A 26,380-nucleotide genomic window follows, 5' to 3' on the forward strand; every position below is an offset into this window, starting at 1 on the left:
CGTTAGATTTTATTTATTTTATAGGTTTGCGTTTATTCCGATTTTTCTGTATTGTATAGGTATAAGTATGCAATTTAATGATTATATACACCGTTAAATAATTTAATTAACAAATATTTAATTTAAAAAATTTTTTTTATATATAAATAAATATATGACGGGTTCCACGTCAAGTGACCCAGGTCAAAAATTTACATGGAATATTTGAAAAATTTGTAGTTTCTTTAAAACAAAACGAAAATACGTTTTCTATTTTAGGTTTTGCTGCTGTTTTTCAACACTTTCTAATAGTGTGAACAAATGTAGAGAAAAAAAATTGTTTGAACTTGAAAAATTAAATTAAAAAATAAAATTTCCTTTTTTTATCAAATGGGCAGTTTTTATTTTTTTTTTTAAATTTTATCATAAAGGTGAGGTTTTTTCCTAAAAAAATGTATAGGTCAAAACGTGGGACAAGAACTTTTAACTGGTCAAATTAATCATTTACAACTGCACTGCACCGGCCCACAGTGGAATTTTTTTTACAATTTCCTATTAAAAAATGTCTATAGCTTACAATTTTTAACCGATTTGAGTGTTCTTTGTCTTAAATTAAAGGGGAATAAATTCTTAAGACATCCTTCGAGGCCGATTTTGGGGATTTTAATTATTTATAATTTTTTTTAAATCAAAGTTAACAAATTAATACACTTTTTTAAAAAAGGACGTTTATTTTCTTATTCCGTTAATGCACATGATCTAAATCAATTTAAATTTATCCAATATGACCACCAGATAATTAATAAAGCATAAAATAATTTATTTTAATTGTTATAAACAATATACAGCCCAACAACGCGCAGGGGCGGTGGATTGCAGAAGTAAATGTTTATTTTGACCAGTTAAAAGTTCTTGTCCCACGTTTTGACCTATACATTTTTTTATGAAAAAACCTCACCTTTATGATAAAATTTTTTTTAAAAAAATAAAAACTGTCCATTTGATGAAAAAATGAAATTTTATTTTTTAATTTAATTTTTCAAGTTCAAACAATTTTTTTTCTCTACATTTGTTCACACTATTAGAAAGTGTTGAAAAACAGCAGCAAAACCCAAAATAGAAAACGTATTTTCGTTTTGTTTTAAAGAAACTACAAATTTTTCAAATATTCCATGTTAGACCAAAAATTTAAACTTTTACCCCCTCCAGTTTTTATATTTGTTTAAATAAATTAATAATATTTGGTATTTTTAATTGTATCGAATAGGACTACTGTTTGTGCAAACTTTTAACCCGATCCCAAACATTTAAAATTTGGACCTGGGTCACTTGACGTGGAACCCGTCATATATTAATCCCCACATATATACTAACATTATTTATGAATTAGCTATTGGTCACGATCAAATTGAAAAAAGTAAAAATCATTAAATAATAATGCCATTTATTAATAATTAAAGTTATTATAAAAATTAGTTAAAAATTATCTCAAATATGCTATGAGCAGTTTTTCCAGGGTTTTGGGAGAGGAAAGAATTCTGTAAGTAAGGGTCAAGAAGGTTCCTAGAACCTTATTAAATATATTTAATAAGGTTCCAGGAACACTTGCTTTCCTCCTTTTACCATCTAAATTTGTCGCTAACGAGGGGTTTGCAGGAGGTAATCAGAGTTAACTTGCAATGCAAATAAACTCTGCTTTCATTCTATTACATCCTTACAAACCCTCAGTTTTAAGGATGTAAGCAGGTCTAAAAGTTCGACTCGGGCACTTATTCAGATTTAAAGAGCAATTTCATCACCTCTATGAAATCAAGAATTTCACGTTTAAAAAACATATTATACACGAAACCTAACCTTCTTTTAATTGCAGCATTAGATTTTGAAATATTTAATTGAAGTTAAATAAACTATGCAATTAAAGATTGAAATATTTTTATTAATCTTGCATGACATTTTTCATCGTTAGTTTTCTGAAAATTGAAAAATCTTTAAAATAATTTTATAAATTTCCGATAAAATTTGAATTACCGTATACTGGGGCTATTAGGAACACTGGGGCTATTAGGAACAAAATTCTGTTTTCGGGTGAAGTTGATGCTATCGGCGCCGTTTATCGATAAATTGGTTTACTTGCTTTTGAAAAATTGTTGCAGCGGTAACTGGCAACACTTTTCAATGTAATAATGTGATTATTAATTGTTTTGTGAACAATAGTAGCTTGTAAGTGACTTAATGTGTTTTAGTAAAGTTTAAAACGTGGAAAACATTTGATTGCTGATGTAAGTTGTTTAATTTTTAACATCTCAAAGTGATTGTTTTTTATTAATGGGATTTTTTATAGTAAACTTTATTGAGTTCACTAAGTAATAAATACGTTTATTTTGTGTGATAACTCGGGGGCAATAAATAAGATACTTTTATTACAAATAATAATTAAATTAGTTTATTAAAAAGACAATGAGGTAGTCGACTACAATGCTCGACAAAGACTGACTCTTTAGCTCGTTTCACACGCACACGTACTTTTACTCTCGACTTAAGATGGCAGCACCTTACGGTAATATACTACATTCCTCCCTCCTAAGATTTTTAATTATTTAAAAAAAATTATAAATTTAATCTGATTGGTTTTTTTATAATTCTTTTTGGTCGTTCATTGACATTCAACGTAGGTTTAACCGTTACAATTTCCGTTTTCTTTGGAGTTTTAATTTCTTGATTTTTTTCTATTACTTTTTCTGTCATCTTGTCATTTGTGCTGTCATTTTCACTCACAACTTTTTCCTGAACTAACGGTGTTTCTTTTACATCGGACTTCTCAGAAAATTCCTCCTGATTTAATTTAAACTCTGTTTTATCGTAATTTACTATTTCAGGTGCAATCCTCTGCGGAAATTCGTGTAAAGTTTCAATTACATTTTCTTTCTCGTAAACATCATTTTTTATTTCATTGTAAACACCGTCGAAAAAAGAACCGTTTTTGAAAGAACGAACAGCGTTTTCCGCTGCACCATTTGTTGATGGATGTGCCGGAGCCGTTCTGACATGCCTAATACCATTTTTTTTATCCAATCCTGGAATTCTTCTGCTGTAAATTGACGTCCATTGTCCGTAACAATTTTCTTTGGTAGTCCAAATCGGGAACAGAAATCTCGCAATTTTTTAATCGTCATCGCCGCATCACATCTTGTCATCTCATAAACCTCGGGCCATTTTGAAAATGAATCGGTCAAAATCAAATAAGTAACACCGTTGAAAGGATCCAGAAAATCGATGTGAACCCTCTCCAGTGGTTTTTGTGCTTCCTCGAACTTAATCAACCGGGCCTTGTTTGGATTATCTGCATTTCTACGACAAACATCACAGCTCTTTGATAAATCCTCCAATTCTTTATCAATCTTTGGATACCAAAAGTATTGCCTAGCTAACATCTTCATTTTGCTCGCTCCAAAATGAGTGGCATGTAGTTCGCTTAAAAGATCGTTCTTGCTTTTCTCTGGAATAATAACCCTGTATCCCCAGAATAATAATCCATTGTCGACACTGATTTCGTGTTTTCTTATGAAATAAGGTTTCAAAGATTCGTCCACCTTATCAGGCCATTCTGTCATTGAATATAACAGAACTTTACTCAAAACGACGTCCGTTCGAATCGTTTTTCTCAGCAACTTGGCATCGATTGGTAACCTCTCTTCGACGTAGAACGTGAAATAGTCCTCAGACTCATCTGTGATTTTTTTCTCTGCTACAGGCTATCTGGACAATCCATCAGCGCCTCCATTGGAAATACCTTTAACATGTCGAAAAGTGTAATTAAATCCACTAAGATACAATGCCCATCGTTGTAAACGTCCTGCCGCCATGAGTGGAATTCCTTTTTCTTCTCCGAATAACGCCAGCAAGGGTTTGTGGTCCGATTCCAAAATGAACTTTGTCCCCAACAGGTACTGGTAAAACTTTTTTACACCCCAGTATATTGCCAAAGCTTCAATGTGGATCGTTGCGTAGTTTTTTTCGGCCTTCGATAACGTCCTTGATGCAAAACTAATCGGTCTTTCAGCTCCATTGGGATAGACATGTAACAGAACAGCACCGATTCCATCTCGAGATGCATCGCACGCTAACTTAATTTGCAAATTCGGATTAAAGTGAACTAAACATTTATTAGAGACAATTTCTTTTTTAACTAGTTCCATACTTTTTTTACAATCATCGTTCCACTGAAATTCAGCGTTTTATTGTAGCAACTTGTACATAGGACTTAGTTTTTCAGCCAATTTTGGAATAAATCTTGCATAGTAATTAACCATTCCAATAAAAGCTTTAACCTGAGTGACATTTTTTGGTTCTGCCATATTTACAATAGCATTGACTTTACTCATGTTTTTACGTAAGCCCTCTTTGTCAATAGTGTGCCCTAAATATTCAACTTGACTTTGAAAAAACTTGCACTTTACCAAATTTAACTTTAATCCAGCTTTTTGTAATCTTTTAAAAACTTCGATCAAATTTTCAATATACCTATCTGCAGTTTTGCCCGTTACAACAATGTCGTCGAGAAAATTTTTTACCATATCTAAACCCTGCAAGATTTTTTCCATAATTTGCTGAAAAATCGATACAGCCGGTTTCGTACCAAACGGTAATCTATTCATAGCATAAATACCTCGGTGTGTACTCCATGCTAACAATAATCGTATTTTTTCGGAGACTCTCAATTGATTATACGCACGCGACATGTCTAAAACCGTAAAATGTTCACCTCCTTGAAGTGCTGCGAATAATTCTTCTATTCTCGGCAATGGATGCTTAACATACTCTAAACCCTTATTTACCGTGACTTTATAATCCGCGCATACTCGAATTTTACCATCCGGTTTTAAAATAGGTACCAAAGGTGTACCCCATTCTGCATTATCAATTTTCGTGATTACTTTTAATTTTTCTAACCGATCTAACTCGCCATCAACTGTCCCTTTAAATGCAAAAGGTATCGATCGCGGTTTCATAAAAATAAGCTTTACTCCTTTTTTCATTTTTAAATCAATTACTTCGCCGTTAAATTCACCCAATTTATCGTTAAAGAGATCTTTATATTCTTCTAAAACCTGATTTATTTTCTCATTTGGTGTGATTGAATTTACTTCCGCAATATAAAAACCAAAAACCTTCATTAGATCTCGTCCCATTAATGCCATTTCTCCTTTTCTTTTAGCGACAATTACTGAACACGAATCTTTAATCTCTTTGTACTCTATCAAAACTTTAAATTCCCCTAAAACTTTTAAATGCGTTTCGTCATAGTTTGATAAAATTTTATTACATTTGTCTAATTTAATTTGCGAAAAATAATTTTCATACACCGTTTCAGGAATGACGGATAATCCCGCGCCGCTATCTATTTCCATTTTTATCGGTACTCCTGCCATTTTAACCTCGACAATTTTTGGCAAATTTTTATTTACATTAACTTGACCGATCGAATATAATTCCCAATTATCGTCATTTTCCGTTTTGCTTTCGGAAACATAATTTGTACGAGTTTTCTTGTCGGTTTTATTTTCATTATGCGGTTTATTACAAACAGATTGTAGATGACCTGTCATCTTACAATTGTTACATTTATAAGACTTGTACTTACATTTCGAGAGATTGTGGTTTACACCACCGCAATGTTTACATTTTACCGTTGATTTTGAAGCGATTTCCTGTTGTCCTGCACTTGATCTTGACTCTGCGCCTGCGCCCTTCTCTCTGTCTCTGGATTCGTTCGGCCATGGCTTCGCTAAAATTTTGTTGAAACTCGCAGAATCTCCCGCCGTCGTTGTTTCCATCGTGGCTTCCTTTTTTAAGGCAACCTCCAAGACATCTTTGAGATTTGCGCGGTGACTCTCCTCACAAACTCGATCCAGGATTTTTCCAGGTTTCAATCCGGTTACAAACTTATCTTTTAGTCTTTCTTCTTGACTTGCCCCGAATTCACAATTAACTGCACTTTTTTTTATCCGAGCATACCACTGACTTACTGTTTCGGTTGGTATTTGTTTAAGTTCGTAAAAAATTTTTCGTTCTTTAAAAACTGATATTCGCGGTGAAAATTGACGTTTTAAGCAGTCGCACAACTCATCGTAGGTTTTATCTTTGGGTAACACCGGGTCACAGAGATCTCGTAGCGTCTTGTACGCTTCTTCTCCAATCGTAGTTAAAAGCACTGACACTTTTCTGTTATCTTGCACATAATTTGCAATGAAATACTGTTCTAATCGTTCTACGTAGACATTCCAATCATCTCCAGGCTTGAACTCTCGGATCGTTCCAACTCCCGCACTGACGTTTACAACCTGTTGCAGGTTATTACTTGCTTCCTGCGACATATTATTTGATAATTGGTTTGGTCCTCTCAAATTTCGATTTTCTTCTGAACGATTTTGCTGTGAATTTTGTCCGGTTTGTAACGTTAATAATCCTTCTACCACGTCTTTTATTTCATCACCACGTGTTAAAATAATCGAATTTTGCAGCTCTTCATCTATGTCCATCAGATTTTCTCCATCTGACATTTCTGCACTTTTGCGTTCCACATTTACTCGTCGCCAATATGTGATAACTCGGGGGCAATAAATAAGATACTTTTATTACAAATAATAATTAAATTAGTTTATTAAAAAGACAATGAGGTAGTCGACTACAATGCTCGACAAAGACTGACTCTTTAGCTTGTTTCACACGCACACGTACTTTTACTCTCGACTTAAGATGGCAGCACCTTACGGTAATATACTACATTTTGTATTTACAGTAAGATTTTAGAAACAAAAACCAAAATTCACAAACAGCGGGTATATAAGGAACACAATTATTTCTTCCGAATTGTTAAAGTGTGTTGTCAAAACGTAAGTTTTTCGTAATTTCTTTTGTTTTTTATCACCTAATTTGGTTTTTAGTGTTCAAAGATGGTTCGAAATTCTAAAAGAGTGTTGGTACCGACAAGTCGCAAAAAACGGCCAGTGATTCCATCATCGACCTCTACTATGATACCAGCAACGTTTAAAACACACATTCGCTCTTTTAGTTTTGTTTTTACATTTGTTTTATATTCTGTGTTTGCTTTCGAGCAATAAAAAATAACTTCTTTGATTTAAAATACGTTTTCTAATGGTTTTTACCGCCTTGTTCCTAATAGCCCCATTTTATAATTTCAAAAAAATGCTTCTTTTTCATTTTTTTGTTAAGAACTCCAGCTTTGATCAAGGCAATTATTAAACCCTTTAATGTGCTCGCCAAGATAAAAAAAATTAAGGCAACATTTCAATACACAAAAAAGTTGCAAGACTTTAAACTTGAAATCTGTTTTTAATAGGCCCAGTTTACGGTATCGACAAAGATTATTTTATTATTATTATTATTATTATTGAATATAATTTTTAGCCAACAATTATTGTTTATTCAATAATCTCTATATTACTCAACTTTGGGAATAAATTTTCCGTTTCTATTGTAAATCATTTTCATTATGTACCAATCATGTTTATTTGTGGTCGAGCATTTCATGTATTTCTACAAGTGCGGATTTCGTGAATTCATAATAATTCTAACAGAGTCATCATTATTCAGCAATTTTCATACATATACAATAATATATATATATACATATATATATATATATATATTTTGCTTTTTTGAAATGTAATATTGAAAATTTCCAATGAACGTGTTACAAATGTATAAATATAATATTTACGTGCATACAGTTCATTACGAATTGATTAAAATATTATCGAATTTTATTCATGTACACTGAGAGAAAAATATATTACGGGGTAACATAAGGACCATATACGCGGTATTATATTTAGTGCTCCTTATAAGGGAGATTGGGGCAAGACGGGGTACTTAAGGTTTAAAGCGCAAAAAAACGAAAATTATCGAATATATTTTATTATTTTATTTAATAACCATCTTTGGGAATCAGTCTTTCGTAATAAAGGCGTACAAAGGCCATCTGTTTCTTAAAAAAGCATAAAATTAATAATATAGAAAAAATTGCAAATCTCCCATCTTGCCCCACCGGCGGGCAAGATAGGGTACCCTAAGGGGTAAGATGGGGTACTCAAGAAAGCAACCTATTTCTGTCGACAAATTTTACAAGTAAAGGTTGCATTTTCATCTTCGTCATCGACACCAGCACAACTGCTCAAAGCCCATTGGCCGCAGACAGAACAGGCAGCCCAGCCTTCATTTAAGTTTAAATAATAACCACCCAATGGGAAACAGCCATTAGTCTACCATTGGTGCATTAATGGCCCAATATTGGGAGCCATTGGTTTTCTCTAGGTTTATTATTGGCTCCCAATAATGGACCACTAATGGTAAAATCGTGAGATGTCCACGCCGATGCCAATAATTGGCAACCATTATTGGCACATTATTGGCTGCCATTAAAAAACCAATAATAAAAAAAAATTTTTTAATTAAATTTTATTAAATAATAAATTTATTTATTTAATAATTATTTTATTTATTATTATTATTATTTATTTTAAAAAATATTAATTTTTTTAATTATTTATTTTATAGAAATGGTTATTATTTCCTATGACATTGAAATGTGAATAACCCTTTCGTTCAGAGTCTAAAAATTATTTACCTCACATCCATTAGTGCAAAAATAGGCGATGACGGGCAGAATAAAATTCCACAAATATTCGTGAGATTGCTGCCTCCTTATATAATTTTCAAATTTCATGTTAGTTGCGAGAGAATTTGAAACAACACCTCCTACGGAGCGTTGAGCGAACTACATATAATCATGATAATTTCTGCAGCGTCGGTCGGTAAGTATGTAGTTCGCTTAACGCTCCGTAGGAGGTGTTGTTTTAAACTCTCTCGCAACTAACATGAAACTTAAAAAGTATATAAGGAGGAAGCATTCTCACGAATATTTATGGAATTCTATTCTGCCCGTCCTCTCCTATTTTTGCACTGATGGATGTGAGGTAAATAATTTTTAGACTCTGAACGAAAGGGTTATTCACATTTCGATGTGTTAGAAAATAATTACCATTTCTATAAAATAATTAATTAAAAAAATTAATATTTTTAATAATAAATAATAATAATAAATTAAATAATTATTAAATAAATAAATTTATTATTTAATAAATAAATTTATTATTTAATAAAAGTTAATAACAAAAAATTTTTTATTAATGGTTTTTTAATGGCTTAATGGTTTTTTAATTATTGGCCCAATAATGGGACAATAATGGTTGCCAATTATAGGCATCGGCGTGGACATCCCACGATTTTACCATTAGTGGTCCATTATTGGGTGCCAATAATGGGACAATAATGGAATAATGGCTCCCATTATTGGGCCATTAATGCGCCAATGGTCTTTTTCCCATAAAAAAGACAATAGAGACAAGGTGTATTTTCCACTTTACCATCGCTAATTCATGATTTAACCTGATAAGCTTTTTTCTTTTTGGTCACTCTTATTTTATTCAGTCTTGATTTAAGTAGTTTTCTTAACTTCCCTTATTTCTCTTTTCTTTTGCTTCATTTGAGTACCCCGTCTTGCCCCACTCTCCCCTACCCCATCTTGCCCGCACCTACGAAATTCAATAAAACGATTAATTACTACAATTTACAATTCAACAAAGAAAAAAAACATATGCTTCCCTTCTTCTGTAACCCTTGCCAGTAAGAAAATTTTTTATATAGTTCATTAAGTGTTATTATTAAATAATAAACACCTCCTAAAAAGTGAAAAAATCAAAAGAAATTCGTCGAAAACAGTTTTTTTAGTAAAACAGACAAAATATTTGTTCTCATGGCTTTTAGGTTTCGTGAACAAGAAACTATCGTCTCGGTGCAGTATTATGTAAAATATAATCGCGATTGGTTTGTCTTGCCCCACTCTCCCATATGGGTAATTCTACAAAAGAGGGAACCTATGATGTCCAAGCTTGTTTTTTACATTAATTTTGAAAAAAATAAAATTATTTTTGATGGGAACTGTAGTGCTTAATGATTTCAATTATTCCACAAAACGTTACCCGGTTTCATAAAATATTTTTTGCAAAAAATAAGCATTCAAGTGCTTAATTCTCAGTTTCCTGGCAGGTCCCAATAAGAAAATGAAAGTTAATAAACTATGTTAAAGTAGGATTTAGAAATTTAATATTTAATTTTAAAAGATTAATTTTGAAAACTTTAACTCGCGTGACCTTCGGACAAAAGAAATTATAAAGGTAGTGGATTCCCCCTCTACTTAGTTATTGATTCAACTAAGAGGTTGAGAACCCTACTCTTGAGTGAAATGAGAAGATAAGAAAATTATTAGGATGTTTAAATTAAAATGCAATATTGAGATGAAAACAATTAAGTGTATATTTTGCCCAAAATCCCTATTACAGATAAATCTAATTTTATATGTAAGAAGAGTAAGTGTATCTGTGTGAATGGAGTATTAGTGTGTGTTGTGACACGTAAGATCTTTACTCACTACTCGGTGATTCTTCCTTGGTAATACGAATCCAATGAATGTGTCTTGTCTTTATACCTGCTTTACGATGTTCTTCCGAAAAATTCAGGAAATATTAAATCTAGGTTCACTAGATTGATATTTCATTGGGTTACTTTAATATTCTTTTTAAGTTACACAAAGTTTAAGACCTAAACTTTGTAAATAAAGGTTGTCTTCTAATATATATATATATATATATATATTTTTTATTGTTTATACTCCTGCCCTATTGGCCTTACGCACTTCGACAAGAGTCCCCGAGAAATACTTTTTTGGATTAAGCATAACCATTCTACATTAATTTTCTATATATTAACCTAATTTGCGTCTACAGCCGACTTTATTAGGAGTACTCGCATTGCGCCTGGACCACCCGTCAATGGGTTTTCTCGCCAGAGAAGAGGGAAACTGTAGAAAACCTCTCCTGAGTACAACCGGTTTATCGACAGTCTAGTTCTAATGGTGTGTACCGGACAATAATCGACGGTGCACATCATTATACCTCGACGTCAAACCTCCCGCTCAGATTGTCTCACGTGCCGGAAAAATACCAAGCCAAGTGGGCGCGAACCAAGGATACTTATACCCTTGGTCCTTAAACGACCGCCAACGCCAGGCATCTATCCGACTGAGCTAATCTGTCGGTCATCTTCTAATATATATTTGAAATTAATATTATTTATTCTTTAATGGCTTTACTTTATTTTCCTTTTTTGATATAAGAGTCTTTTACTTTACTTTGATCACTTTAATTCTTTTATATTTCTTTCACAAATTCCTTTATGTTTATTCCACAAATTTTTATATTCAATATCATTTATTTTATTTTCAATATTTTCTTTTATTTCTTTTATCTTTTTAATTATATCACTTTATTTTATTCTTTATATTTCAATTATATATTTTTCAATTCAACCTTTTTTCACTTTTATTTATTTATATTTTTCTCAATTAAATTCACTTTTCTTAACAAACTTCTTATTAATTTCTTTAAACTTCTGAGATCGTTTTCATACAAACACGGCTAATTTGCCAGACTTAGATTTGCCTGGCCCAAAAATGCCGGCTACAACTACAGGCTACAACGGCCTGGACTAAACTGCGGGCCTAAACTGCCCAGATTTCCCTGTGTCAATCAATTTTATTGAAAGACGATTTAGTGGGAGAATTCATAATTAACGTGGCTGTTGCTAAGCCGATTTCTGCAACCTTGCAGATTTAGGCAGTGGCGTGATCCGAGTTCGGTGACTTGGATGCACCACTCCTTATATTGAGCTATTTGCTTGCCTTTGATAATTTCTAACCATTTCTCAAAAGAGTTAATAAGCTGTTTGTGAAAGAAAGGAATTTATTAAGAAGTACTGCATTATATTCTTAAGTTTTTACTTTAAAATTGTGAAACTTAAAGGAATGTTAAATTCCATTAAATCTATTATTTATATAGAATTAGATCTTTATCCGATTAAAATATTTTGGATTAAGATATTCAAAAAGAAGAATGTCCCTTTTGTGAAATTACAAAGGGTTGTTTTTGTGTAAATGTTTTTATGATGTTTAACAAAATCTCATGTTGTGTGTAATTGTTGCATGTAATTTTAGTTTAAGTATAATTAAAAAGATATTAACAATATAAAAAGTTACGGAGTTCGGCCGTAACAAACTATATAAATATTATTTTTAAGCGTTTAAATACAAATTTACACTTGGATAATATTTTTAAATAGTTGTACTTTACAAAGATTTAAATAATTGTTACATTACTTTATATTTTATTTAAAAAATGTTATCTTGAATTTTGTCCCTTGATTTCATTCTCAGTTTCCTGGCATCATAAAAAACGTTAAAATTATTAAAAATTTTCATTACGATTAATTCACCATTTTTCACAGTGCTTAGTAAAGGTTAACTAAATATGATATCACTTGCAGTTCAATTAACTAAAATTGTGTACTTTGTGATTGAAATGACCATTTGGTCAGACAAATTCTCAGTTTTCTGGCACGCATTTTTAAAAAAAATATTTTATGATTTTATACTTTTGTTGCTTGAGCTGTAGAACCTTATTCCCTGTTGACCAGTATGTTGAATTTTGTTATTAAGCGTTGCTTTTTATTTTTTTAGACAAAGAATGACCAAATTCTTAGTTTCCTGGCACTTTTTGACAGAATACACGAGTGCTTAAGCTGTAAAATTTACAATTTGTATTTTTTTGACTGGCCACTTTTAGGTAACTTTGATAATACTTTTAACTTGACAACTTTTTAAAACCTAAACGTAAAAAAAATGTTGTGCCAAAATTTTCTTCATTTTCTTCCTTCGTTTGTAGAACTACCCATACACGGAGAAAAAAGAATAATCAAATTTAATGAGGAGTTTCAAATTTAAAAAAGCTTACACTCTTCAGCTTAGAACTTAACCTGAAGAGTGTTAAATTTACATTCCTCATAATAAATTTAATTATCTTTAATTTTCCTTTTTTCTCCGTGTATGTGACCGCGTCTGAGAAAAGAGACCTTATGACCAAACTCAACTTTTCTAGTAAAATGCGTTTAAAGTTTTTCATTTAAATTACTAATTTTATAAGAGAAAATACTTATTATAATCATTTTCGTCATAAAAAAAGTGTAAAAAACCGGCTAAATCTAAAAATCGATTTTTTTGGGCATAAGGTCCCTTTTCTCAGACGCGGTCACATATATAGACAGACAGCTATGTAGATTATATCATATACAATCAGGTTGTAAGGAGTAACTTCTTTGATTGTAGTGGGTAGCATAACAATATTTTTGTAATATCTTTGTTTGGTTGTGGTTTTAGGAAAGGAATAACTTTGAGACAATAAATTAACATTTTTAATTATCTTAATTTATTACAATAAAGTATTAAAAAACAACACTGAATACATAAGAGGGGTTAATTATGTTTAAAAATTCTTTCGGGTGCGCGGAGTAAACATCGCCGAGATGTAGTGAGTCCGGCGATTATTCGTATTCTAACCAAAGTAATTCTAACAGAGCTAGTCCTATCCTAAGAGCATTGCAGTTGTCAGGTACATTTGGCAACATCTATTTTTGAAAATTGATGTAGAAATCTGGCAACCAAGGAATTTTTGGAAAAGGATGTTTTGTGCAAAAAAAGGTTTATTGGTGCAGGTATGAACCCAGGTAGAAATTGACTATAGGCACATTACTGGTTCAGTACGAAAACATTTCAACCAGTATTGACTTTCATACTGGCCTATTACGTGTTCAACATCGGGAGGTAACGCCTCTGGCTTGGGCTTAGTACTGAAAATCAGTAATATAAAAGTACAGATTTTATGTTCCGACCAGTAGTAGACCAGTAACAAAGCAATAAATATACAATAGACAAATTAGGAAGTTGGAATTTTATTTTGAAATAAGAAATAAAATTTACTTTTAAGGATTTAGTCTGTAATTTGATATTAGTTAACAAGAATAATTATGTATTCACATGAACTTGAAATGTGTTAGAATAAATAGTTCTGTTTTACTTTTTTTCATACGAATTCGTGTTAATCCATTTATTTTGTAACTTGTATATTTATTAAATAATAATTTATCAAAATAACTGGAAACGGTGATAGGTAGTAAAAATTTTCTACCGAATTAAATTAGCTAATAACCTAAATTCTAAACTACACCGAAAAAAATGCCTAGGACCCGTATACCAGGAATTGACTAGGTTTCCTAGTTACGAGAGGAGCCAACTATAGAATCCTGGTCAAAGTAATAAGATTCAAGCATAGTTAAAGTGACCAGAAAAATTAGTCGATGTAATCAGGAAAAAATAGTCAAATTGACTAGGAGAATAATATTAGATTTACACTGTGTATCATAATGATTTGAAATTGCTAATCAAATTCTTATTATCAAATAAAAGAGAAAAACTAATTAAAAGAAAAAAGAAAAAAATTAATTATTGTATTTGAACATATTTATATTTGACTTTGTATTTATATACCTTAGAATTAATTTAAACTTATGAAATAAATATTTGACGCAGGGGGGACGCGAACACCTGAACCTAACGAATACGCACTTTGAAACCCGGAACGATAACCACTACACTAAACACGACTTGGTATTTTAATTTTTTAATAGACACTAGATTTTCGAGTCAAAATACAATACTTAATCAGATGATGTTTTATACATTTCGAGTACACAATTTTATACACTTGTCAAAAACTATTTATTTTTAATTATTTATGACATTCAAATGAAAATAAATTTAAATACACAAATTATTGCAAAGGTAAATTTTCAAACACAATGCGCGATTAAAATAGTGAAAATGTTGTCACCACGTGCGTAAAAATTTCGACGATTTATATTGAAACCTAACCAAAAAAGTCTGAAAGAATTGACTAATATAATTAAATAGTTTACTTTTCAAAACATGGACTATCTATATTTCCAGAGGTTCCGAGAAACCAGCAATTTTGATGTATGTAAGAACTCCATTTTATGTACAAAGAATAGACGCGAGTAATGATAAAAAATTGTTTTACGAAACAATTTATTTATTAAATTAAATTTAGTTACTTTGTAACAATCTTTGATAATACCGGATAACATCATCTTTTTATCATCAAAATCTTACCATCTATTTCTTTCAGCAAAAATTTAAATACTTAGTTTCTAAAAATTTATTCTCTTTCAAATAGGTAATAAAAATTATAAAATTATACACAAAAAGAAGACGAGATGTAAGTGAAAGATAAAACCAAGTGAAAAATATTTTTAAAAAAATATATATATAGTAGGGGGCTGCGCCCCCCTACGCGGCAACCCCCTTACTCTAATTTTTATATCTATTTCGATTTTAAAAAATTTCAAATCAGGTTCTCTTAATATGAATGCATAATAATAAGTTAGGGATTGTCCATATATTAGGTAATACAGTGGAACCTCGATTATCCGAACCAAAAATCATTTTATCCGAACTTCTGTTATCCGAACTTTTTCTTGACCGTCCGAATCTTAATATTTATTTTCTTTATTTTTTTATCATTCATATTTTCGCGGGACATTTTTAGCATCTTTCAAAGCAAAATAACGAAATTTATGCCAAAAAAATCTTAAAAAATCATGAATTCTCTGTTTTATTAATTTATTACCTATTATAAATTAATATATATTTGCATATACAATATACTTATATATCTTAAAAAAATGTATTAAATTAAATATATATAGTTCAACTGTCCAATTTTTTTACTTTAATTATGAAAATCATTAAAATCTCTATTATCCGAACTTTCGATTATCCGAACCCGGCGTTACCTAGGTTAGTTCGGATAATCGAGGTTCCACTGTACTTTTTTGGGGAAGGGGGGGTCAAGCTATTTGTTACGATACGCCAAAAAATGGAGCTATTGTATGTAACAGTGTGTTACATAGGGGGAGGGGGGTCAAATTTTTCAAAAATTAGCGTTGCGTAATATATGGACGGCCCCTTAAATGATAAACGGAGATACTAAAAGAAGTTCTTATGATTGTGAACAGTTGAATTGTAAAAAGAATAATGAAGTCGAATTTATTAGAATTTATTAGGCCATGGGGCCTACTTTTGACCTTCAGGTAAAAAAATAGGTTGAATTATTAGACATAGATTTTTACCTAATATAACGGCTCATATGAAGCCGTTATTAGTCCACTTTTTGATCTGTAGGTTAAAAATTAGATCAAATTTGACATAAGTTTTGACGGCTTCTTGGGAGAAGATGCTTGTAGGTCAAAACTACCCTTTAAATTGACCTAAATTTTAAGGTAAGAGTAGGGCAGAGGGAAATTTTTTTCAAGTTTTGACGTGTAGGTCAAGACTGACCTTAAGATTTACCTAAATTTATCGTTAAGTTTTTACATGTAGGTCAAAACAGACCATAAAATTGACCTAAATTTTAAGAGAAGAGCAGATCTATATAGAGAGATACATTTAAAATTTACACATTCCAGTACAAAATTTATATCGGATAGAAAATTAATTGAATTTTTATTCGAAAAAATAAATGAAAAGGAAAATTTGTACCCTTGCCCTTGTTAATGACTTGGAAAGAAATCGAATGTAATTTATGAATAGGAATTTCGAAAAATAAATTTAAACAGTATGAAAGTCGAAAAACAAATTGGAATTTGTTGTATTTTTTTTCGTTGTTAATGATTTGGAAAATAATTTGTCAATATAGATTTCGTATAATAAGTTTCGATAGTAAAAGTGAAAAAGAAACACAGTTGAAAGAAAATTGTTTTCTTTTGCATTATAATGACATTTGGCGAATAATCCAAAACCATTTGTCAATAAGGATTTGTGTGAAATAGATTATTTTCGATCAAAAATAAATTTTTAGAAAAATATTTCATTTCATTTTGAAAAAATATTAATATTAGGAAATGAAAGGACAATTTTCTATTCCATTAACAATGATCGTTACAATGTATCTCTTCCTTACTATTACGAAGATAATAGTTCCCCTTTCAGAATCTAGAATGCAGAGCGCGATTACCGGAAATGAAAGAATGCTCGGCCGGATGTGAGAATGGGTTTCTCAATTCTGTGTGTTGAAAAATTTTTCTGTTTCATTTAAATATTTCTCGTTTAATTCAAATATAGAAATTTTTTGAAACTTTTCTTCTCATTCTAACTGAAGGGAAAGTAAAATTAAAAAAAATTTATCCTGGCACTAATTACACTTTAAATCTGAATCAGTAAAAATGGCACTAATTTCAATTCAGTTGATAATGTATAACTTCGGTGATGAAATTCTTAATTAAATCGGTTATCGAAGAAAGAATTTTTCACAACTCATATATATGTGTTAATTTTTATAAGGAAAAATTGATTTTTTCTAAAGAAATATTTTTTCTAAAGGTACAGTTTTTTTCTCTTCCTATACAAATATTAATTTCTGTAATCAAAAAAACGGTTTACTTAATTACATTTTTTTTCTATTTAAGTACGTTAATTTCCACCACAAAAAATGTAGTTAATAATTTTCTAAAGAGGCAACTCAACCTGACTATTTAAATACAATATTAATTTATGCTGTAAAAATCCTATGTGGAAAAATTTCTAGGAAAGTGCTCCTAAGAATTTCCAGGGAGCACTTTTAAAGTTGGGATTTCTTTTCTAGTTGTCATATATTAATAAAAGTTACAGAAAATTTGGTTTTTAATACTGTCACCGCCCTTACTTGGCGTTGGCTAGACAGTTACAAAAACTAATCTCTATCCAGTCGGTTTTCTATATTTAAAATTTTTTTTCTAATCTGAACCATTTTTAGATTTAATGCGAATTGTTATTGCGTCTCATACAACAATATACTTAAAATGTAAAACAGTATTGCCAATTCAGACACTAAATTTTTAGAGAAAAGCGGTTCATGTTCGTATTTAAATACGCGGAATTAAGTTAGCCTATTCGTTTTACTTGAAAAAGTAATTACAACACTCCCTTGAGTTTTCAGGTTGAAGGGTTAGCCATTTCATGCACTCGAGTTTGCGCAATTTCTTAACATATATATGTATATAGTTCTGAAATCACGTCTTTTATGTAAATCGAATCTAGAAAACTGAGCCATTTTCTTTCAACTGCTTCACTTTTTTAAAAGTAATTTTCAAGCAAAATTGAGTCTCACCTAAAAAGTCATCTGAGGAAAAGTGGTCGCTGTCCCAAACCTGGAGATTCAATCTACATGGTAGTTTCACTTCCGTTTCATCTCGAGCGAAAGCAGACATTTTCTTCTGGATAATCATTAAACGCTCGCCTCTTAAATAAGTAAGATGAAATATGAATCTCCAGTTGAAATTTCCCTCTCCCGTCAACGAATTATAGTGTACGTCTGTCTTTTGAATATCTTCGGATAGAATCCAACTTGTGTTTGTAAAATTAAAAAACGGACATTTTAACAGTAAATTTCAACTATTTTAATGTTATAAAATATTTATTTTATTTTATGTATAACTTTTTATAAAATACACAGTAAAAAGAAAATCTTAAATTCAGTACTCTCTAAATCTGAATTAGTAGAATTCTACTAAGAAATAGTAAAATTTCACTAATTGTTAGTAGAATTCTACTAAGAAATTAGTAAAGCTCTTCTAACAATTAGTAAAATTTCATTATTTGTTAGTAAAATTATTACTAAATTATTTGGTGGACGACTTTTCGTAATTTTATTAGTAACTTTCTACTAATAAATTACTTACTTATAATAAGTGAAAAATTCACTTATTTATAAGTGCATATGCTCTAAACTTATTGATTGAGGGAGCGACTAATAACTTTAAAATATGTGAATTTTCACATATATTATTCAGATTTAGAGAGTCTGCTTCAATGTAAACTCCTCCAAAATCTATTACCTAAATTAAGCGTTCCCTGCTTTAAAATAAGATTTTTTTTACTGTGTAGTTTAAATTTTATAAAATAAAATGAATTTTATAAATAGAACATAACTTTCATATAAAAACTTTATTATTTAAAGGAAATTCCCTTTTTTACAAATAGTACATAGAAAAAAATTTATTTACTTCAGATATAGAAGCTTATTATTTACTTTGAAATTAATAAATATTAGTGCAAAATAATTCACTGAGAAAACATTATACTTAAATGAAATACAAAAATAGTTTTAGATGATTTTGTTTAATTAAAATTAGTTTGTAAGCTTAGTCCCATATAATACATAGAGAATATCTACTGCTTTGATTAAAAAGTATTATTTGTTTGAATAATTGTATTTAATTCAAACATACATTCTGTTTTGATTTATACATTAAACAGAAAATACGTTTAAAAAATATGGTTTAATTAAACTTAAATATATTTGAGTGTATAGCAAAGATATGTTAAGTTTGATTTAAACAAAATTTGTTTGATTCAAATAAATTGTTTTCTTAGTGTTTATGGAGCGAATATGTTGGGCTAATAGGGAAGCAAGAAATAAAAGACTTGTAGTTTTTCGTAAATGTAAAGTATAGAATATTTTTTACAATTATTTAAAAAGGAAGATGGTGGAGAGGGATACTCTGAGCATAAAAATAAATATTTCGCGTATTTCCGTTACACTAAGTGCGAAGAAAAGTTTTTCTCTTTGCAAGATAAGAAAAGTAGGAGATTTTCAATTTTTTTTTTTGCACTTGCATTTGCATTTGCACTTTACGAGTAGCAGAAATATCATTTTTGAAGAAGATAATAAATTTTACTTGAGTGGCAAAATGTGTATGTTGAATGAAATGAATTGAAACTATGAAAAATATTTCTAATTTTTTTAATTCCCTTAGGGAGAGTATTTTTTCAACAAAAATAAATAATTGTCCAATGACATTAATTAATCACTGATAATATAATTTTATTACTACAGTTTAAATAATAAAATTATATATTTTCGTTTTTTATAAAATTTTCTTTTGCGTAATAATTTATTCTTTTTCCAGTTTTTAAGTTTTTTTTAGTTTTTTTTAATTTGGTATATTAATTCTTTCATTTATTTTGAGTTTTAATAACAGTTTTTAACTTTAATAAAATATAACTGTGCTTCAAGAGACTTGTGTATTATATATATGGGCAATTCCACGTGAGATTTAAGTCGACTTCTTAAAATCGGACAAAAATATTTTTTTTCTATTCTGTATCGAAAAAAACAGATACATATTTTTTTATTTATGTTTAATTGTCCAAATTTTCGAGTTATGAATTTTCGAAAATTTGGACTTTAATTGTAGACCTATATTAAGTAGCTTATAAGTCCGAAAATATTGAGTTTAGGCAAAAATTGTCAAAGAATGAAAGTTTTAGTTTTCTTTCGACTTTTAAGAAATGAAAACAAAAAATTTTTTTTCAAATTTTTTATTGAAAAAAATTTTTTTTTTATCAACAAATTAATTTTTCTTAACTTTGGGCCGGATTTTTTTTATTTTTTTTTATTTTTTTGTACCTTATAATATAGAGAAGATTTTCCAAAAAGTCCCGAAATGGGCCTGATGTGTTAAATGAGTTTTAAAATATTTTCAAAAATCAATTGCAAGCATCACAGTGGGATTTTTTTACAATTAACTTTTTAAAACTGTTTACAGCGTATAATTTTTAATCTATTTGAGTGTTCTTTGTTTTAAATAAAAGGGTCTACGCTGTAAACAGTTTTAAAAAGTTAAATGTAAAAAAAATCCCACCGTGATGCTTGCAAGTGATTTTTGAAAATATTTCAAAACTCATTTAACACATCAGGCCCATTTCGGGACTTTTTGGAAAATCTTCTCTATATTATAAGGTACAAAAAAATAAAAAAAAATCCGGCCCAAAGTTAAAAAAAATTAATTTGTTTATAAAAAAAATTTTTTTTTAAATAAAAATTAAAAAAAAAAATTTTTTTTGTTTACATTTCTTAAAAGTCGAAAGAAAACTAAAACTTTCATTCTTTGACAACTTTTTCCTAAACTCAATATTTTCGGACTTATAAGCTACTGAATATAGATCTACAATTAAAGTCCAAATTTTCGAAAATTCATAACTTGAAAATTTGGACAATTAAACATAAATAAAAAAATACGTATCTGTTTTTTTTCGATACAGAATAGAAAAAAAATATTTTTGTCCGATTTTAAGAGGTCGACTTAAATCTCACGTGGAATTGCCCATATATTTTTTAAAAAGTTTTTTTTCAAGTTATTTGAGTTTACAAAGAGAGAAAATAAAAAAGAATCGAAGAAAAGCTGTGATGAAGTGATAAGAAAAGTTTTGAAATGGGAAAAAATTTAATATTTATATACCCTTTGACGTAGATATCAGAACACTTTTCGCCAGTAAGGAATTGATTATCAACTAGGGGAACGTTCTCCGTATTCCAAATTATCACACGAAGTTCGAAATCTTCCGGTGCTTGAGGCGTGATATCAATCGGCGGTTTTGGCGGAAGCTCGCTCATCGGAAACATGTCTATCCACATTTCCAACTTTCCCTTCGGAATGATATAAAGACAATTTGAAACTGTTCAACATTATTCAAATTTTATTTTCGCTCTAAATGTGACAAATATCATTTTATTCCTTAATCTTTTTACAAATTTATTCTATTTATGAAGAAAGATTTTTCTAATAATATCTGAATTTTATTTTTTACTAAAATGAATTTTATTTTGTCCTTATTATTTTTATTAATATTTTACAGAATTTAAAAATATTTTTTAGAGTGTTTTAGATAACAACAAGCTTTAAAGCACAAGGTTATGTTATGCCAGGACCGAAACGAACTCGTCACAATTAAACAAAGCTTTTTAAAATTATAAAAATTAAAATTAAATACATTTAAATAAATGTATTCTTTACCCGCATTTAAAAGCACGCTTTAAAGTTTTTAATCAGTACTCCACTACTTTGAGGTACTTACAAAAATGTCAGAACCGTTATAACTGATTTTTAACCACTCTAGAGGCAGAAAAAAGACCTATTGTTGATGATTTGTTTTGGAAAAATGAAAAAAAGAATAGGATTTCTTCTTGGATGGTTTATTAAATACATATTGAAATGTGAAAAAAAACTATTTTTTAAAAATTTTATAACAAAATGGCGGCGATAAGTTTCATTGTCAAAATTAACTATCTTTTTATGACCAAAACGGCAGGACAAGTTTTTTGAAAAGTTTAAGTCCTGGAACAAAAAACAAAAACATTTCATGATCAATATAAAATAAACTTTAGAAGTACATAAGGAATTTTTTATATCAATTTTTGTAAAAATGACGCACTTTTTAAGTAAATTAATCGACTTTTTGACAAAAAATAAGCACTAAATTGCTTGTTTATGAAAAATAAAATTTACATTTAATTAAAAAATCCATATGTAATTTTAAAATTTATACTATTGTTTATAATACTATTGTTTTTTGTTCCAGGACTTAAACTTTTCTAAAAACCTTTCCAGCTGTAAAAAATAGTCGATTTTGAATATGAAATTTACCACCGCTATTTAGTTATATAATTTTTAAAAAATAGTTTTTTTCACATTTCAATATGAATTTAATAAACCATCCAAAATTAAAACGAATTCTATATTTGATTTTTTTAAAACAAATCATTAAAAATAGGTCTCTTTTTCTTCCTATAGAGTAGTGTTACCCCTTAATAAAGATTAATAATTTGATAAATTGACAAGTTCACTCAATTTTAAAATTTTTTGTCGATTTGACATAAATCACATGTGTCACTTTTAAATCAAAGATATTGATTTAAATTTTTAAAATGATTTAAACAAATATTTTAAGTGTAAAATTTAAAAACTGCTAAAACTCTTAACAACATTTTACATTAGTTTCGTTCGCTTACAAAAGAGATGCGTGTTATTCTATTCTACAAGTATTTGAATTACGGAAACCTTATTTCAAATTATAGGTTAAGTGTCCCTCATTTTTAAATCTCTCATTTAACCTAACTACTGCGGTAAAAATAACATTTGGTTTCTGAAAACTTGACAGAAATTCTTAAACATAATCAAATTCCTAACATTCCGAAATACTTTCTTTCAGTGTGTAGGAATTATGAACTGTCCATTTATTGTTTTTCTCTTTTGGCGTCGAATTAGGATAAAAAATATTCTACTGCTTTTGGAACACAAACGTCAATTGTGTTCTGCAGAGTACACGATACATAGTGCATGAGCAAATGTGACGTGTTCAGGACACAACACATCTCATCATTACCAATTGTGTCGTATCCTTTATACGATACAATTGCACTGTTGGCAAATGGTTTGAGTCGAGAACACGACACGACATTTTCTGGGCTACTATGTGTCGTGTCCTCGACACAACATATTTCATTTGGAAGCTAAATGCATGCCTAATGACAAGTCGGTCCATCACATAGATCTCCCACTAGTTACCATTAAAGGAGTTAAGTCAGTGGGTCTCATTGCAAGGATTTCATAGTTACAATATAATGTTAAGCAAAATTTTAATGTGCAAATATTTATTATCATAAAGTTGAAGCTTATTTAAGAAACAAAATTATCGCTTATAAAACATTACTATGTATAAATAAAAAAATATGTCTAAATAAAATGATTCCTCAAAGTTATTGTAATTCTTGCATTTTTCATATGTGCATGTATGTTTCACACTGGAGGGAATGTCCTCGAAAGGTCAAACAGGATAGCATAAAATTTTTGAGACATGGTCTGCAAACACTTTCTTAAATTCCTTTAAGTTGCTTGTAACGCTAGCAACATCATTTTTTCCAAAGTGGAAAAGCTTTCATTTATCTAAGTATTTTTGTTTTTTTCAAAACTTTTACAATTGCGGAATGATCTATATTAAAGAAAAACGCATTTTCGAAAGTGGTGGATGAAACCGCACATTTTTTCAAATATTACAGAAATGAAGAAGGAACATTTTTTTACTTTTCGCTGGTACTTCAAATATCACGATCATAAAGAGATTTACAAATAATCTAACTCTACAATAATAGTGAATATTTACATATTTAAATTTTACTATAAATTACATTCAAGCTGTGAAAAGTTTAGCAGTAAAAGCCACTGATTTTACTCCTCAAATGGTAAGTAGTGGGAGACCTGTCAGCCAGGTGCATGTTGAATGGGATAGAAAATGATACAATCTTATATCCATCCTCTTTTAACCTATTTGATGTGAAGACTGTGCAACGACTGGAACTTATCACAACATGACACATATATGTTTTGTGACGGTTTCAATAAAGAATATTCTATAAAATGTCAGTTTTCTCAATTATGATCATTGTTGAACAACTCTGCGCCTTTTTTAAAATATATAGTAAAAACTGTTTCTCTGAAAACAGGCAAAATTTATAGATACAGTAGAACGCCTTTGATTACATGGTCCTCTAGTTTCAACTTTCCCCTATTTTAAATGCATTAGAAATCTTACAATATGAGATAAGCTAGATTTTTTTAGTACCTATTTTTGTCATTCGTGTTTCACATATTTTTATAAACTATCGTCAAAATGTTTATAAATTACCGCGAAAATTTCCATAAATGACTGAAATCCAAAATTTGAATGATAATTTTTGCTATACATATTTTTATAAATAATCGCGAAAATTTCTATAAATTACCGCGAAAATTTCCATAAATTGCTAAAATAAATATTTTTAATTGTAACTTATGTGGAATTTCCATTAATTACCTTGAAAATTTCCATAAATTACCGAAATAATAATTTTTAATTGAGATTCAGGCTACAATATTTTTATAAATTACCGCAACAATTTTTATAAATAACTATAATTTTCATAAATTATTTGAAGAAAATACCTTCTAACGTCAAAAACTGTCCAAACAGTGAATTTGTTAATTGTTATACTTATTTACAACAGATTTAATTAATTTTTCAGTAATAAATAATAATTCTGCTAAGAAATCTTTTTGGATAGATGGCTTTTTTGATTTCAAACAATTTATATCAAGATTTAAATATGTTATGAAATTAAAAAATCTCTCTTTAAATTTTTTTTAAACAAATTAAAAAATTATAAACAATTTTTCCTGCCCGCCATGGTTTTTTCTTTCTGGACCCTTTATCTTAAAAAAAATATATTGATAATTATCATAACAATAAAATTTTGTTTTTAATTTCATAAATCAAATCCTGCTAACTTGAAATATAAACGAAATTTTAACAAATAAGTCATATTTAAAGTAAACCTAATAATAATGAAATTAAAAAAGTTTATAGCAAAAAAGAGTAAAATATAGTTAATAGTATAAAACATAGTATTTCAGTATAATAACTATATTGACATTTCATTTCACGTCGTGATAAAAATATAATTAGGAAAACTTGATAGCACCAAGGTAGCGTCAGAAACCTATTTCTAAGGTAAATTTTAACACTGATTTCGAATCCACAGTCAAATTTTTTTATTAATTTTAATTTTAACAATTGTTACTGCAAATCAAAATATATTACTTTAAAAAGGTCATCTACTTTAAATGTTTACGGTGTTGGTGATTACGAATCCGATATTTGTTTCTAAAAATTCAAAATAGCCAATTCAACATGGAGGCTGAAAAAGATAAAACTGGACTTTTCATTTTCCTCGACTGTCGTGGAAGGTTTAGAACACTTTTTCTAAACTTTTTTCAACTGTTGTCTATTTCTTTAACAACTGTTAATTTGATTATTAATACACTTTCTAATAAATTCGAGGAAAATTTTAACGACTAATGTTTTCCGTGTAAGTAGTATTAAATTTAACTATTATTATTTATTACTATTAATTCTACTTATTTATTATTTTTGTTTATTAAATTAAAATTACTGATTATATATAGTTGACAGTTAATAATAATTAATAATAAAATAGGTATTATTTAGAAAAGAAAAACATTTTTTTAATATGTTTTTGAAGTGAAATAATTTTTCTTCGAGTATAAAAATTCGATTATACAATGTAAATAAAAGGTTCTAAATTAGAACTGATTTTCGGTATTAAAATAGAACCAAATGACGATTTAGTACCCAAAATTGGTACTAAATTAGTACCTTTCTTTTAGAGACAGTATATAAAAATGAGGTCGATTAGGAAGATTTGAATAAATTTTTTAATTAGGAGAAACTATTTATAGAAAATGTTCTTTAGCGAGGGTGAATTATTAGCTGTATACTGGGTCTTTGATATGAAAAGTCTTTGAGAAATCAGTATACCTGTTCCAGTCCTGGTTTTGTGTGGTTGAAAAGTGGTCGTCTTTCAACATGCTCGGGCACTAAAGCACAGCCACAGATAGGAAACTCTTCCCAGTGATGAAGGACATTTAAAGCCATACATTCTTCTCTTTCTAAATGTGTGTTATAAGTAAAATAAAATGACGG

At 29.3% G+C, this 26,380-nt stretch overlaps 1 protein-coding gene across 1 annotated transcript in view; it reads right to left on the bottom strand.

Annotated features, from left to right (window-relative positions):
- The window catches only part of LOC122497640 (otoferlin-like), a 202,637-nt gene that overhangs the window by 40,699 nt on the left and 135,558 nt on the right, over window positions 1-26,380 (bottom strand). Inside the window, exons 24-26 of the mRNA XM_043604881.1 lie at window positions 26,216-26,346; window positions 21,304-21,491; window positions 18,171-18,406 (exon numbers count right to left, since the gene is read on the bottom strand). Coding sequence (XP_043460816.1) covers window positions 18,171-18,406; window positions 21,304-21,491; window positions 26,216-26,346 — 555 coding nt within the window. The remainder of the gene's footprint in view (window positions 1-18,170; window positions 18,407-21,303; window positions 21,492-26,215; window positions 26,347-26,380) is intronic.

The sequence above is a fragment of the Leptopilina heterotoma genome, unplaced genomic scaffold (assembly GCF_015476425.1).
Source record: "Leptopilina heterotoma isolate Lh14 unplaced genomic scaffold, ASM1547642v1 Lhet_135, whole genome shotgun sequence".
NCBI lineage: Eukaryota > Metazoa > Arthropoda > Insecta > Hymenoptera > Figitidae > Leptopilina > Leptopilina heterotoma.